Source organism: Leptidea sinapis, chromosome 29 (genome assembly GCF_905404315.1).
Source record: "Leptidea sinapis chromosome 29, ilLepSina1.1, whole genome shotgun sequence".
Classification (NCBI taxonomy): domain Eukaryota; kingdom Metazoa; phylum Arthropoda; class Insecta; order Lepidoptera; family Pieridae; genus Leptidea; species Leptidea sinapis.
In genome coordinates, this window is record NC_066293.1 from 11,285,226 (window position 1) to 11,301,054 (window position 15,829).

Consider the following 15,829-nt stretch of genomic DNA (forward strand, 5'->3'; position numbering starts at 1 on the left):
TTTCATATTTGACCCTTGTTGATCTAACCAGTGTCACAATTAATGTTATTTGGACAGTTTTTTACTGAACACTTTGTCATTTCGTGGCATTGTATTCAAAGCGCGGATGAAACACAACTGAACTAAAACTCTGCCTAATAGACGCGGAGGCAGAGCTACAGACAATTTTTGAGCGTGATTGTGAGTCTAGTTAGTTATCGTACGTCTATGAATATACCTCAAAATTTATAAATAGTCCACTTTTATTGTAAATTGCATTGGGCGCTGCATTGTAATGGGCAGGGCGTATCAATTACCGTCAACTGAACGTCCTGTTCGCCTCGTCCCCTATTATTATAAATAAAAACTTGTCATTATTGGTATTTGATGTTGGTTACCAGTGAACATCACAGCGGAGAGGGAAGTACGGCACCAGGAGTTGATTCACGAGACGGTGGCAGTCGGAGTAATGTTCGCGAGCAAGGCTATCGTGCAACTGCTGGCGAACCCCTTCGTTGGACCCTTGACTCATAAGTAAGAGCGCGTTGGCTAGGCACTGCTTGTGGTGGCTGAACGTTATTTTCCCTAAAATCTAAGGGCTATATTTCACTGGGACACCATGGCGGCGTAACCAGTCGCATCAAATTTCAAGAGCCGTAGTGTTTCATTTTTAAATCTCTATCGGGATAATCTGATTAGCAATTATCTTAAATTAATGGTCTTTTCTGTATCGAAATTATCCATCGTATGCAATTAAAAACAAAACACAATTGTGCACACGTGTTGCCTGCAATGAGGTTGGAGCGTCACTGGCGGCCTGACTACCGGCCGAGCGAGTGAATCACCATACAATTCGATAGTAATTAGTGGTATCGCAACCAGCGTGGCGGCGTGACAGTAACATTTTGTGCACGTGTCCGAGCTTGTTGTACCACATAATTGGTTGCGCAACGAAACGGACACCGGGTGAGTCACTCTCTATATGTCGTGTTACTAGCGGCGGCGACTGGTTGCGCCGCCATGGTGTCCCGGTGTAGTATAGTCCTAAGGGTAAGCAATTGATGGTCCATAACCCATGCTCGTAAACAGGCGCAGCTTGTTGTAGTTAGGCGACAGTGTCAGATTGAAGTCTTGTATTTTTAAGATCTGTTCAAACTGAGGAGAATAACGCGCGGGAAGCGGGACGTGTTGTAGAGTAATTCGCTCGCTCGCTTGGCCTCTCAAACTGACGCGACTTCCCGCGTGTCATTTTTGGTTCTTCAGTGGAGAAACATCATGCATTGTGAGATCAAACAATCCCGCCGGGCATCCCGCTCTTGTTTCGCTTCAACTTGAGCGAATACTCGCGTCAATTTGAATACGTCCATACAAGTTAGCTGACGCAAACACGGCGCGAGCGACTTCCATACCGCGTCCCGCGCGTTATTCGCCACAGTTTGAACAGAGCTTTAAAGTTATATATTTCACTAAAAACACTTCATGTGTTGATAAAATATTTGCATTACACCTTTATTTATTTACAGTGTGTTACTAACTTTACACAAAAACTTTTTTGGTGTTTATTATGATTGTCAGTGCCGCTAGTCCATGGCACCTGGTCGGTCTTATCATTGGTAACGGTACTTTTATTAGCTTCACCTGTATGTATGTTTGTTTGTACCACTTTAAACGCCAGATTCGTTCAAACTTCGTAGATTTATCGAGGTCCGATGACAATAGATTAATTTGATAAAATTATTCCATTTTTCAATTTTCAAAATAAGATTTTATGTAAATTTTTATATTTTTTTTTTCTTCTATCGTCGCTATGGCAGGAATTGCTGTTAATTTTAAATTTCAACCATTATCTTTTCAACCAAAGCGTGTATTTAAGTTTTTTTTACAATTTTTATGTAGAAATATAAAGTATCAAGTTATATACCTTATTCCTTAAAATTATTTCGCGTGTTAATAAATACTTGCAGAACATTTATGTAAATTGTTTGTGGGTGCAGTAGATACTGTAATTGTTGTTCATTTGATTTTTTTTTATAATTTATTTACTCTTTTCTTAACTAACTAAAAGTTACTGAGCCGATATTTTTGAGTATTTTTGTTGGATCACAATGTATAAATATTAAGCCAACTTCTCCGAAGATGTGATAAATAGTAAATGAATATAAAATAAAAGTACGAACTAGCCTTAAAGTTATCGCATATGATGTGTAACATCTAACATAAAAAAACATATTTTCTCGATAATTTTGCATATATTCTGCTCTGGATTAACTCATCTCTTTAGATCCCAAAATAATGAGAATTAATGTAGCTTGGTACATGATTAAAAATATTGAAGAGAACAAAATTTCCCGTATAATTAATTTGTTAGTTTTTTTTAACGGAGGAATATCACAATTAATATATTATATTGATAATGATATGACTTAGCTTTACAGTACCCATGGAAAAGATCCACACTAAAATATTTATTTGAATAATTCCATTTTACTTATTTTTCCATTATATATTTTTGTCGTATTATTTTAAAATGATGAACTTTCTCAAACGCTTAATAGTAAAGATAATTATAATTAAATAAATACAAATAACGCTAGATATGCACAGTTGATACATCCTTCTCTCTTTTCCTTTCTGTTTCTCTTTCTCATCACACACACTATGTTGGCGGACGGTACGTCGTTGTACCAACCTCACGCAAAATGGGTTGGCACCATCTGACAGTTATCTATCTCTCCGCCACCGCGTGGTGGGCCAAATCAAATAGCGCGCACTTCTCCGGATTCCTGTAACACATTTCCGTCCTTTTCGACAAAACAACTCTCACAAAAATATCCAACAACCGAGTGGAAAGGTGTTTCACATCATAAAATAAAGACAATTAAAATGTTTGTAATCCCTGTGTCTGTTGCAAGAAGTATGTTACCAGCCTTATATTTTTAATTTAATAATATTTTTAACATTTCTATTTCAGGATCGGCTACAGCGTCCCCATGTTCACTGGATTCGTCTTAATGTTTCTGTCAACGCTGAGTAAGTTATATTTTATCATTATTTTCCCCCTTAAATGAGCCATGCACATTATAGTATAGATTCACTGATTGCTCATATTACTTATAATATTGACCCCTATAGCCCAGTGGTTAGTGACCCTGCCTAATGAGCTAGAGGTCCCGGGTTCGAATCCCGGTAGGTGCAAACATTTATATGATGAATATGAATGTTTGCTTTCGAGTCATGGATGTTTATATATATTTATGTATGTTTAAGTAAGTATATTGTATTTAATATATCGTTGTCTTGTACCCATAGTACAGACTATGCCTATTTTGGGGCAAGATAATTTGTGTAAAAGTGTGTCAATATTTATTTATTTATATTATTTATTTAATTTCTTTACTAGATCAAGAGGAGTTTTTTTATAACAAATTTTAATATCACCTACTAAAAATTCACAAACAAGTTAATCTTATATATAAAAATCTCGTGTCCCGGTGTTTTTTAACAAAAACCGGCGAAACGGCTTAACAGATTTGTAAGAAATTTTGTGAAGGGTAGAATGGTAGGTCTGAAAATCGGCCAACATCTATTTTTGATACCCCTAAATGATAAGGGTGAACAAACTCAACAAATATAATTTTTATTTTTTTGCCATATTTTTTATTTTTATTTTATTATGATTCAGCATTAAAAAATACATACAACTTCAAATTTTCACCCGTCTACGATCAACACCTATTTTTGTATCGCGATTTTTATATTAATCTGTTACATCCACAAATGCGAAATAGGGTTCCAAGATGGCAATCGAATATTATATTGTAGTACGATATATTTGGTAGGCCTGAGAATCGGTTGTCATCTATCATTGTAACCCAAGAATTTTAATTATTGAATTATTTTTTATTACTTTATATGGCAATACAATGTCTGCTGGGTCAGCTAGTATCTAAATAAACTAAACTGTAAAATTAAATAAAACAGTTTGGTTAGCTTCTTAGAATAAATTATGAATCACACAATGACTACGAGCAGAAATTGTCCAACTCATCACCAGTAGCAGCGGAAGTGTGTCGACCAAAGCGTATAATAATATATAAGCTCACGAAAGTTAGCACCCCAGATATTTTTTTTATTACATCGTTAGTTCGCCATTTGTTCTTGATTGTTCTCTATAAACATTTGTTTGTTCTCGATTTATTTATTTAAAAAAAAATGCAATTCATTAAAATTGTTTAGGTTAGATTATGTTAGAACAGTTAAAACAACGCACGAGCCGAGCGTAGCGTGCCGCGGCAGCGGCCGGCGAGTGCCAGAACCAAATAGTAGGCGTTTACCCCATTAACAGGGGGCGGGGGCTAAGTAAAGGGTATGTTTTTAATTAATTGTTTTTAAATAAACAACAAAAGAACAAACAATTATTTATAGCGAACAGTTAAGAACAAACTACGAACTAACGATATGCGATATTGAAAATTCAAAAATAGAAAACAATTTTTTTTGGGGGGCTAAGTTTGATGAGCCTAATATATAGGTAAAAGAGAGCCCTCTCTACGCAATATGAGCTGTCTATTTGAACACTGGCGCCATCTGGAGATTGGCTCCGAAAATAACTATTATAAGCTCCAAATTATAAAATTAATTTTAAATGTTGTGACGCAATTAAATAACTAACTCTACTTTTTAATGTAGGTATTGCAATTTTTTACCATGTTAAATTGCGCGTAGAATTAGTTTATTTAATTTTATCACAACATAGAACATAGAGGGTAGATTTAGTAGTGCAAATATGCAAAATGGAACACGGGAGCTACATACATACATGCGCAAACGCTAGAACTAGCCGCCATTTTATGACCAGTGGGCAGTGACATAAAGAACAGTTGAAAGGTTTCAAAGCGAGTGACAGCTGACAAGGCTTTCATTTTCGGGCCAACTAACAGATGGCACTACAGTCTTTTGAAACGTCACTTTAAGGCGTCTGTCCCACCCCTGGTGTCGACTGTCAACGCCAGGGAGACAGCGCGTTTTATAAACATCTTCACCGTATACTTCTGTGAATTTACAAATATATATATATATACTAGTCTAGTCAACTCGTGCGTTGTCTGTAGATCCATCTAATTGTAAACTGTTGTAAACTGCAGTATTCGCATTCGGACGGTCGTACGGCGTTTTGTTCGTGGCTCGTGCGCTGCAGGGCATCGGCTCCTCGTGTTCTTCTGTGTCAGGGATGGGCATGCTGGCTGAACGGTACCCGGACGATAAGGTACGCTATCCACTATACCTATACCAGTGGGAGGCCCCTTTGCACAGGATGCCGGCTAGTTTATTGGTACCACAACGGCGCCTATTTCTGCCGTGAAGCAGTAATGTTTGAGCATTATTGGGTTTCGCTCTGAAGGAGGCCGTAGCTAGTGAAATTACTGGGCAAATGAGACTTAACATCTTATGTCTCAAGGTGACGAGCGCAATTATAGTTCCGCTCAGAATATTTAAGTTTTTAAAGAATCCTGAGCGATTGTAATGGGCTGGGCGTATCAGCTGAACGTTCTGCTCGGCTCGTCCCTTAATGTCGTAGAAGAAAAAAAATAGTCCCTTGACAATGACAGTTCAAACTCTATATCACACCAACAGATGTCGCTGAATGAAAGGATTTTGAATTAGATCAAATTTTTCTAGGAACGCGGGAATGCTATGGGTATCGCGTTGGGGGGCTTGGCTCTTGGTGTTCTCATCGGGCCCCCTTTCGGAGGTCTGATGTACGAGTTTGTCGGTAAAACTGCCCCCTTCCTGATGCTGTCTGCGCTGGCTTTGGGCGACGGATGTAAGTATATATCCTCGGTTACGAGATACTAGTTACTAGATACGAAGTTGTTTCATGAGCAAATGCCTTAAATGTAAACTTGAAAAAATAAACAGCAGTATTTGATAATAATTTAAAGTGGACTTCTCCCATTCTTCTTGAGAAATAAGTGAATTTGCTAGAAACTGTCATAACTATAATGTTAACGCCAGGAACAAACATAAACGTATTCCTACTACTCGGCTAAGTCGAATCAGAAAATCTTTTGTAGGGCGAATTATATAATATTATGTATTACAAAGTTTAAAAGGACTGTTAAAAAACGTTTGAGTGGTTAAAGTTTACTATAACATTAATGACTTTCTTAATGATACCACAGATTGGGAATGGAGAGACCGCCCACATGCTATTTAATAATACATTTGATTGTATAATACTACATTGTAACCATATTTTTTATATAAAAAAGAAGCCCTCTGGGTTTTTCGCGGCCGTTCTTCTCAGGTGTGTCATGTCATAAATTTTCGAATGGGTGGTATGTTTTGACTTTCAATAAGTGATATCACATGCTATTTCGAATAACAGGACTCTATTTGAGGCCAAAATTAAGTTTAAAGCGTTATATTGTATCTTTTGGGGTGGACAGGTATCAAATCAAAACCACTTTATTCATGTAAGTCAAGGAAATTAAACTTATGAATGTCAAAAGATTTCTTTTCTTTTTATATTTAACGTCACTTCGAAAAGCGTTGAGCTTTTATGAGAAGAAGTGGCATCTCTTTTTTAAATTAGTATAAGTATATGTTCATCATATAAATTATGATTGTTCCTGTTGCAGTACTTCAGCTGATGATCCTTCAGCCAGGAGTAGTTCGCCAGGAGTCTGATCCTCCGTCGCTGAAGGCTCTTATCACCGATCCCTACATCATTGTCGCTGCTGGTAATATTTACAATTTTAATTATCTATATAAGTACATCATAAAAGTATAATATGTGGGTACTGTAGACTCCGAAACGTTCCACCTTCGCACTACACGCCACAAGTTAGGATATCATCCCCATCATCTGGATGTGTGGCGGTCCTCCACAGTGCGCTTTTCAAGGAGCTTTCTTCCTCGTACTACTAAGCTGTGGAATGAGCTTCCTTGTGCGGTGTTTCCGGGACGATACGACATGGGTACCTTCAAAAAAAGCGCGTACACCTTCCATAAAGGCCGGCAACGCTCTTGTGATTCCTCTGGTGTTGCAAGAGAATGTGGGCGGCGGTGATCACTTAACACCAGGTGACCATAAAAAAAAACGTCTGGACTAATACAATTAGAAGAGAGGAGAGTTAACCTATGGAATGATCCCAATTCATAAAAACCAATAGGCATTTATTTCTTATCTTTTATTCTTTTTCAATTTAATAAGTGAAGTCGTATATAAAGTCTATCAACTTTAAATTATTATTTAGTTTATATTATGTTATTGTACGTAAAATTTTAATAAATAGCTCAATATTGTACATGTATTAAACATCGTTTTCTTTGCATATTTTCTATGACTTCTGACGGCTATTGCGCGCGTCAACGACTACTTTGGCTCGCGGCTACTAGATTACTCACAGTGTGTTCTAAAATGTTTTTACGAAATATTGATTTATTTAGGTGAATTTTGTATTTTTATTTATGAATTTTTTTTTTTTTTAACTACAGTTAAGTAGCTTTACCTGTGTGTTCATTTAATGTCGCCATTATACGCCACGCTGTTTATTATTATATATTCACCAGTGGGAGGCTCCTTTGCACATGCCGGATGCCGGCTTGATGTCGGGTACCACAACGGCGCCTATTTTTGTCGTAGCTAGTGAAATTACTGGGCAAATGAGACTGACGTCTGATGTCTCAAGGTGACGAGCGCAATTGTAGTGCCGCTCTGAATTTTTGGGTTTTTGAAGAATCCTGAGCGGCACTGCATTGTAATGGGCAAGGCGTATCAATTACCATCAGCTGAACGTCCTGCTTGTCTCGTGCCTTATTTACATTTAAAAAAATATAAAAAAAATGTTGCTACCCGAGGTTGTCCTGGACTGCTTGGATGTATTCGTTATAAATGGTGTCTCTGTGCCAGGTGCTATTACGTTCGCCAACGTGGGCATCGCGATGCTGGAACCCAGTCTCCCGATCTGGATGGCGGACACCATGGAGGCCAGAAGGTGGCAGCAGGGAGTCGCCTTCCTGCCCGCCAGCATCTGTTATCTGATCGGTGAGTCTCTGGCACCGCCAATACACGTCAACAAAACAAATTTTTACATACATAGTCTGCTCTAATATAATATTATACTAGCTTCTGCCCACGACTTCGTCCACGTGGAATAGCATCGAACAAATAATTATTTTAATTATGTAATTTAGTCGATTAGCTATTCGCCCGATCAGCAATCGCGTAAGGCGCCCCGTGGCGACCAGTTCACTCACAGCAGCGACCGAGTGCTCTCATTCATTATATCAGCTCATATATAGAGTCTATATTATAGACTTAATTTAGCAGTTAGTTAATAAAGTCATAGTTAAAATTAGCACAGTTATTCTCTATCTAGTAGCGACCTAATACAGTCCATTAAGTAATACGTAAACCGTACATTTGGGTTTACGCTAACTTTAACCCACGACTTGAGCCAACCTTAAAACCTTCCTGCTGTCGCAGAGTTTTTTTAGCATTTAAAGGAAAAATTTTAACAATTCTGTCATACATGATTGCTCTGCAAAAGAAAAAAAAACCCCCGATTTTGAAATACTCTTTATTTTTGCACCACTCCTATTGGTCTTACCGTGATTACTATAGCCTTCCTCGATGAATGGTCATTATAACACTGAAATAATTTTTCAAATCGGACCAGTAGATCCTGAGATTAGCGCGTTCAAACAAACAAACTCTTCAGATTTATATATTAACGTTTTTTCAATAAAAAAATATATTCATAATGATTTTATGAATTTGACATCAACTTAAAAAATATTCAGCATTGCCTTTGGTTTTAAAACTAGCATGGTTATTATTTTATGTTTCGATATGACCATCAGGTGTTTGATTTTTCAAGATTTGTGTCGATAGGTACCAACCTGTTTGGGCCTCTGGGTCACAAGATGGGACGCTGGCTCGCCGCTTGTTCCGGACTAATTATCATTGGACTGTGTCTTATTTTGGTGAGTAAATCAATAACTACATGTATATTACAACATTCTATATTGTTATTATAATTATTTTTTAAATTAATTTATTTCGTTATGTCACTTACCTATACTTTTGCATCTTTACTATCAATACATGAGGAGTTTGTATTTTTGTTTGCTATTATTAAACTCGAAACTACCTGACCAATGTTAATGGGTCATTTACTGCTAAAATATCATCCAATTCAACGTAAATTGCGACGATATAATTATGAATAGGTCAGCATCGTAAGCAATGATAGTTTACAATCTATTGCTGTTAAATTGAGCAAGGCGTACATTTTATACTTCCTAACACAGTGTCGATAAGTTTGTTCCGGTTCTCGTCAACCCTTTTCCTAGAGACATTCGCCGTAAAAAGCATACTCCGTGCTGTTGTGTATAGCAATGTATGCACCTGATTTGTAGCATATCACTGAACACACACAGAAGAAATAGCGTAGCGAATAGAACACAGTTTTGCGGGACACCAGGATTCATTTGCATAATTTATTGGGAGGCCCATAGGAAGCCGGTATCACAAATAGCACACCCTATTAAAGACTTTTGCTATGTCTAAAATAATCGCTAAATATACCTCTCTCCGCTTCCACCCATCTTTACTCTACTAACAACTACTAATTATGCTCCTTAAAGTATCGCAATAGTCAGCGGTTGATGATCGACTCCATTACTTTGGAAAAAAGGGGGGTAATTGCGATGTGGTGGTCCGAGAGAAAAGCGAATCGTTTGGGATCTGGAGCACTAAAGCTGTCTTCCATAACTACGGGACTACGCCTGATAAGTAGAAGAGTTGTAATAGACGAGTAAAGTGGTCATCACGGCGCTAGGTCTAGAGCACATGTCCATGGCACGATTGGGGAATGCCATTGGGCCTGTTCGATTAAAGAATGTAACGAAATCTGTAGCCGTTTGAATGTGTACAACGAGCCGGAATATGTGTGCGTTACCATCTATGGTAATGGGCAGCCAGATTATTGACTACAGCGTTGAGATCCTGGTAGAGGAGGTGCAGTGATGAATTCTCCAAAATCATTAAGCGTGGTACTTACTGCCTAAGTATGCTGGTCCAATTCACTTGGTTCCCTAAGGTCACAACGTGGCACTACCACTCATATATCTCGACAAAGTGACGCAACAAAAATATCCAATAGAAATATAATGTGAATTTTGTTTTATTATTAACTGCAGATCCCGATGGCCCGTAAGATGGAACACCTGATTATCCCGAACGCTGGCCTGGGCTTCGCCATCGGCATGGTGGACTCGTCCATGATGCCGGAGCTGGGGTACCTCGTGGACATCCGCCACTCCGCGGTCTACGGCTCTGTGTACGCCATCGGTGATACCGCCTTCTGTCTTGGATATGCTGTTGGTTAGTTCTTTTATCACACCTTCAATATTTTTTTTTGCTTCAAAAATATTAAATATTTAATATTAACATATGTCACGTATCACATCTTAGAATATTTTCGACCAGATTAATAAAATGAAGCCATAAATTATGGGATCGATTATTATTTTCTTGAGTAAAAAAGTAATGTAAAAAGTTTGTGCGTTCACCGTTAATAAGTCTCCCTTTGTCGTATCCCCTCGATTCGAGATCACTCCTCTAACTGCCACAGCCTGTATTGGCATATTTGACGTCGATATATAGAGGCGACGTTCAGTCCCATGGTCACTTGGAAGAGAAGGCCAAACTGGCCTCTAAAAAGCTTGTGGGTAAAAGGTGTTCTCAGTAAGGCGACACAGAACTTTATCTCTGACACAGTACTTGATTTTGAGCGTTGCGTAAAGATGTGGGTTCTCTCTGCATCTTCTACCGCATTTAACATGGGGAGTGCTCAGTATACAGCCCGTACGGGCTGATTCCTGCAGCCAAATTCCACGACCGGACATTACCACCTGCATCACGTTGACGTCTGGCAATCCACAACCGCGCGTTTTGCAAGAAATTTATTGTCTCGCACAACCACTTTATGGAATCAATTACCGGCTGCGGTTTTCCCGAACCGATACGACTGAGGCATACTTCCACCTTAAAGGCCGGCAACGCATCTCTTAACACCTGTTGTGCGGATGGCCATGGGCGGTTGCCTCACCTCTCCCCATCCCGTGAGCCTCTTGTCCGCTTGCCCCCTCTTATATAAAAGAAACTGAGAAGATGATGAAATAAACTTTAAAAAAAAGATAATAAAATCAACCAATCTGAGCGTGGACAAAGAGTTTTGCAACTAAATGAGATCACCTTCAACTAATGAGGGGTATCAAAATCAAACGAGAATTAGTAAATTACATTAATTTACACCGACATAATATTTCAAATATTTTTAATATGGAAAATAATAGTAAATGATAAATCACCTCATGGTTAATGATAACAGCAAGGTAGGAAGGTAGCAAGTAAGGTATTTCTCGTGAGACATAGACATAAAAAGTCATCAAAGGAGTTGGTATTTGATCACCACTTTATTCTTTATGAAACCGTGGTGAAAATGAAAATGCTTCTAAAAATCCACCTGTGGATTAATGTTGTAAGTCGATCACCAGGTCCGGCATTTTCTGGAGCCCTGGTGAACTCCATCGGGTTCGAGTGGATGTTGGTGATGATTGCGTTGATGAACTTCGCATACGCACCAGTGCTGTTGATGCTGAGGTCTCCGCCAGCTCGAGATGAGAAACAGGTCACTATTTACTTAATTCATTATTGGGGTTGGACTGAGTATGCCGCAGCACGAATGAGGAGGTAAAAATATTGTATTTGATAGAGAGTTAGTCCACGATTATTATGATATAAAAATTCTATTCTATAACGGGTAAATCACAAAAATAAAACCTGGAGGCTAATAACTGTCAATTATAAATGAAAAACAGTGAAATGAAATGTAAAAAATAGTCTGGGATAGACTGGACGGCTTCATCAATTATAATTTTTGGACTAAAAAGGTTAGAAGCCCAGAGTTGTAACTCCAGTACAAAAAACAATAATTATTTTTCTTATAGTTCCTATATTGTTTATTCCGTTTTCCTATAATGTTTATATTTTATTCCGATTCTATCGTAGTTGCGTGAATAATATTTTTTTGTGTTTTATTTACGAGTTTTACCTGTCTAGGGCTTGTAAAATTTTCTTTATTTTCTTGAAAACTGCGTATTACCTTGTTATAAGATGAGTAGCACTATAATCGTGGACCAAAGCTTTATCATGTATAATTTATAAAAATTGGTTAGGTTAGGTTATGTTAGAACCGTTAAAACAACGCACGAGCCGAGCGCAGCGGGCCGCGGCCGGCGAGTGCCAGAAAAGGATTCTAGGCGTTTCCCTTTCTTTCCTCTCCATAAAAATGTCCCAATCCTTAAAATCTGAGGTTATAATTATCATAATTTGAGGTTACGTTATAATCATTTTAATGTTTCTTTCCCTGGGACGGTGCATTACCTTGTGATAAGAATAGTATCATATAATCGTAGACTAAAGCTCTATCAATTACAATGTTTTAAACTCATAATTCGTGCTACGGTATTCTAAGTCTTATCCAATTATTGATACTGAACTCTTATATTATTTTATTTATTCGGATTTTCACACTCACTAGAATCAAATAATATAAAAGGCATTTAGGCTAGTGATAACTGTTTGTCTGTGTCATATTCACAAATAAATATTAAATAATTCCAAATTGAGACGCACTTCTGACCCGCATAATTAGCGTTCTGCTTCGGTGTTGTCGACCCTTAGTAAAATTTAAAAAAATATTAAGCCTAATTCTTACTTACTTTAACACTCATAAGTTACTTTATATAAAACAATTTGGCTTTAACGTCACCTATACGTTAAACTACGTAGTTTTAGCTATACGTATGCAGGTGATGAGCTAATCAAGAATGCTAGGAGGAATCACAGAATGCAATTGGTATTTTCTGTGATTTATCTAAGGCTTTTGATTGTGTTCAAAATTCAACGCTGGTGAGGAAGCTATGTCACTATGGTTTAAAAGGAACTATGCGCAATCTTTCGATTTCATATTCAAATAATACAATTCAGAAGGTCGAAGTAAATGGCAGGATATCTCCTGTGACTCCTCTGAGAATGGGGTACCACAAGAATCTATTCTTGGACCGTCCCTGTTGCTTATTTACATAATTTATATAAACCTTTCAGAGAAAAAACACGAGGTAGTATTGTTTGCAATTACAAAAATTCTTAATAATTTTATATATGTCCATAAACATATTAGCGAATTTGGTAGAGACTGTGATAATAAAAATGTTAACATCAGCAACTAATTAACTTGATATGCCTAGTAGATACTCGGTTAAGTCGAGTTAGTTTGTATGTCTTTTGTTGGACGATGTACCTATATGATCCCGCTGAGTTTCTTGCGCTCGTTCTTCTCAGGTTGAGGCATAATTTCGAATAGGAGGTATTTCTTGACGTTCAATAACTGTTTTTCAATCCTATTTATAATGAAATATTCGAATTTGAATTTCACAGAGTTTGATCGTCGGCGAAAAGCCGTCAGTCCGCTACGTGAGCTACCAGAACGAGGAAGAGGAATAAACGCGCCAGGCGCCATTTTGTGAACGCCACCATCTTGAAACCCGCCCGATTTATTTTTAACTGTCAGAGGTATGAAAGTTGCTAGTTTTAAAAACATTGTAGACGTCGAAGCTATATAAATTATATTTAGAAAATATTTTATGAATATACATACATACTCGTATAATTAGAGACAATATGGTATTTACAGTAGTTTCGTATATTTAAACATATTTATGAGGCATATTAGATTTGTGACCAATTTTCTGATTTTCTTAGTAATGGCAATATTCTATATAAATGCTATTATATAGCGCTATATATAGCGCTTTTAATAAGTAATATACTTTTTTAGGGCTTATGTATTGTGTGATAATGATATATAATGATTAATAATATTTGTATTGTGAATGTTTTAATTTTGTTTGTGTGACGTTGACAATATTTTTTTATTATAATTATTTATTACTCAGTGTTTTTACAATTACTTTATTTCACTCGTATTTTAGACAATAATTTTAAACATAAGCAGAAGAGTACCAATTATGGACCAATATTTAAGAATAATTTTTCATATCTTTCTCATATTTTATTGCATTAAAAGTTATATTTATAATCGTACAATTTATTCAATATTTTGTCAAATATGAATGAATTTATTAGTTTAATAAGATGTTTACATATTTACTCGTACATAATATAATTAATAATTATTATAAATGGTAGGAATCCTTCATTATATCATTAAAGTGTTAGTGGGATATATACTGTAGTAGGTACTTATTATACATATATATCTAGTAATTGTATGTCAGCTTCGAAATTTCTCCTCCTACAACTTTTTCATATAGATCCAGTTATAAATGATTGTTTAATATCAGCAACGAAATTAGTGTGAAATTAAAAATAAATTAATTATTATTAATTAATTATTTTAACTCATGACAATAGATAGGTATCTATTAAAGTTACCTGCTTCAAACACCACTCGCAAAGTTTAATCACAACGCTATCACATAAATTCATTTTGTTTTAATGCTGAATCAATGCATATCAATGTTTCACAAAATATCATTTTCATATCCATCGTGAACCACCACAGTTCTGTGGTGGTTCACGATAACCACGTTCCGTGTTACCAACAGGCAAAATAAAGTACATATTATATACATACATATAACTTTCCACTTCTATATGGCTGTAGTAGTGAAAGGTTTACATTTTCATCAAAATCATAACAATATCAGATTACATTATTAATAAGCTTTTATTCTTCACCATTATTAAAAAAATGAAGTAAGTAGATAATGGTTCTATAATCACGTAATCTTCCACAATAAGTAGAAAACATTGCATGATTTGTGTAGATGTTCGATAAATATTTTTAATAACATTTAGGAATTCATTCGTATTTGATGAACTTTAATCCCAATATTATTGAAAAGAGCGTGTTGCACACAATATCAGGAACGCTTGCTTGAAGTAGACAACCAATCAGCACTCTTGAACATGACGTGCGACTTCCAGCGTGCTGATTGGTAGATTAGTCTTACAATAGCTGGATTGGGTCCTTTGACACTTTGAAGTATATTCTGTAGTACGTCATTTTAATCTGTATTTTTGGATAAGTAGGGTTAGTATTTTAAGGAAAGCGAAATGCTCGAAAGTGTATGGTAGTAATAATTAAAATTTGTATTTTTTAGGATAAAAATCTAGATTTTTCTGACTATATTGTGATAGTTTTAGTATTTTGAGGCTTTTAATCATAGTGCCATCAATATTTACTAGTATTACTTACTGAATGCTTGAGAAATGTACAAGTGTTAAACGTAGTTAATATACTATAATTCATATTGGTAGCTATATTTAATATGGTATATATATTTAACAATGCTTATTAGATCCAAATATTTTAATGAAATATATATTATGATATTATATAAATGTTGGTATTTGATATTTATTTTTAAAACAATATTTATTATAATTATGTTGTTTTTATTTATTAATGAGGTGAACTGCTACTGTTAGTTAAAATTAAAAGGTTGATTTTATTTAGTTTAAGTGTACTATTGTTTTATATATTAATTATTGATTTTTACTTATAATTGTTGATGTTTAAATAAAATGTGGGTATATGAACGAAATTATTGTTTCATTTCATCATTATGTTAGTTAGGATATCTTCCTCACCATCTGGATGTGTGGCGGTCTTCCACAGTGCGGTTTTCAAGGAGCTTTCTTCCACGTACTACAAAGCTGTGGAATGAGCTTCCTTGTGCGGTGTTTCCG

The 15,829-nt window shown here is 36.2% G+C and overlaps 1 protein-coding gene across 1 annotated transcript in view; it reads left to right on the forward strand.

Annotated features, from left to right (window-relative positions):
* LOC126973499 (synaptic vesicular amine transporter) overlaps positions 1 to 15,585 on the forward strand; it is a 30,990-nt gene extending 15,405 nt beyond the window's left edge. Inside the window, exons 4-13 of the mRNA XM_050820828.1 lie at positions 381 to 513; positions 2,951 to 3,009; positions 5,124 to 5,245; positions 5,659 to 5,803; positions 6,621 to 6,722; positions 7,895 to 8,029; positions 8,879 to 8,970; positions 10,189 to 10,372; positions 11,548 to 11,681; positions 13,493 to 15,585. Of these exons, the coding sequence (XP_050676785.1) occupies positions 381 to 513; positions 2,951 to 3,009; positions 5,124 to 5,245; positions 5,659 to 5,803; positions 6,621 to 6,722; positions 7,895 to 8,029; positions 8,879 to 8,970; positions 10,189 to 10,372; positions 11,548 to 11,681; positions 13,493 to 13,558 (1,172 nt within the window). The 3' untranslated portion in view covers positions 13,559 to 15,585. The remainder of the gene's footprint in view (positions 1 to 380; positions 514 to 2,950; positions 3,010 to 5,123; positions 5,246 to 5,658; positions 5,804 to 6,620; positions 6,723 to 7,894; positions 8,030 to 8,878; positions 8,971 to 10,188; positions 10,373 to 11,547; positions 11,682 to 13,492) is intronic.
* The last annotated feature ends 244 nt before the right edge of the window (positions 15,586 to 15,829 follow it).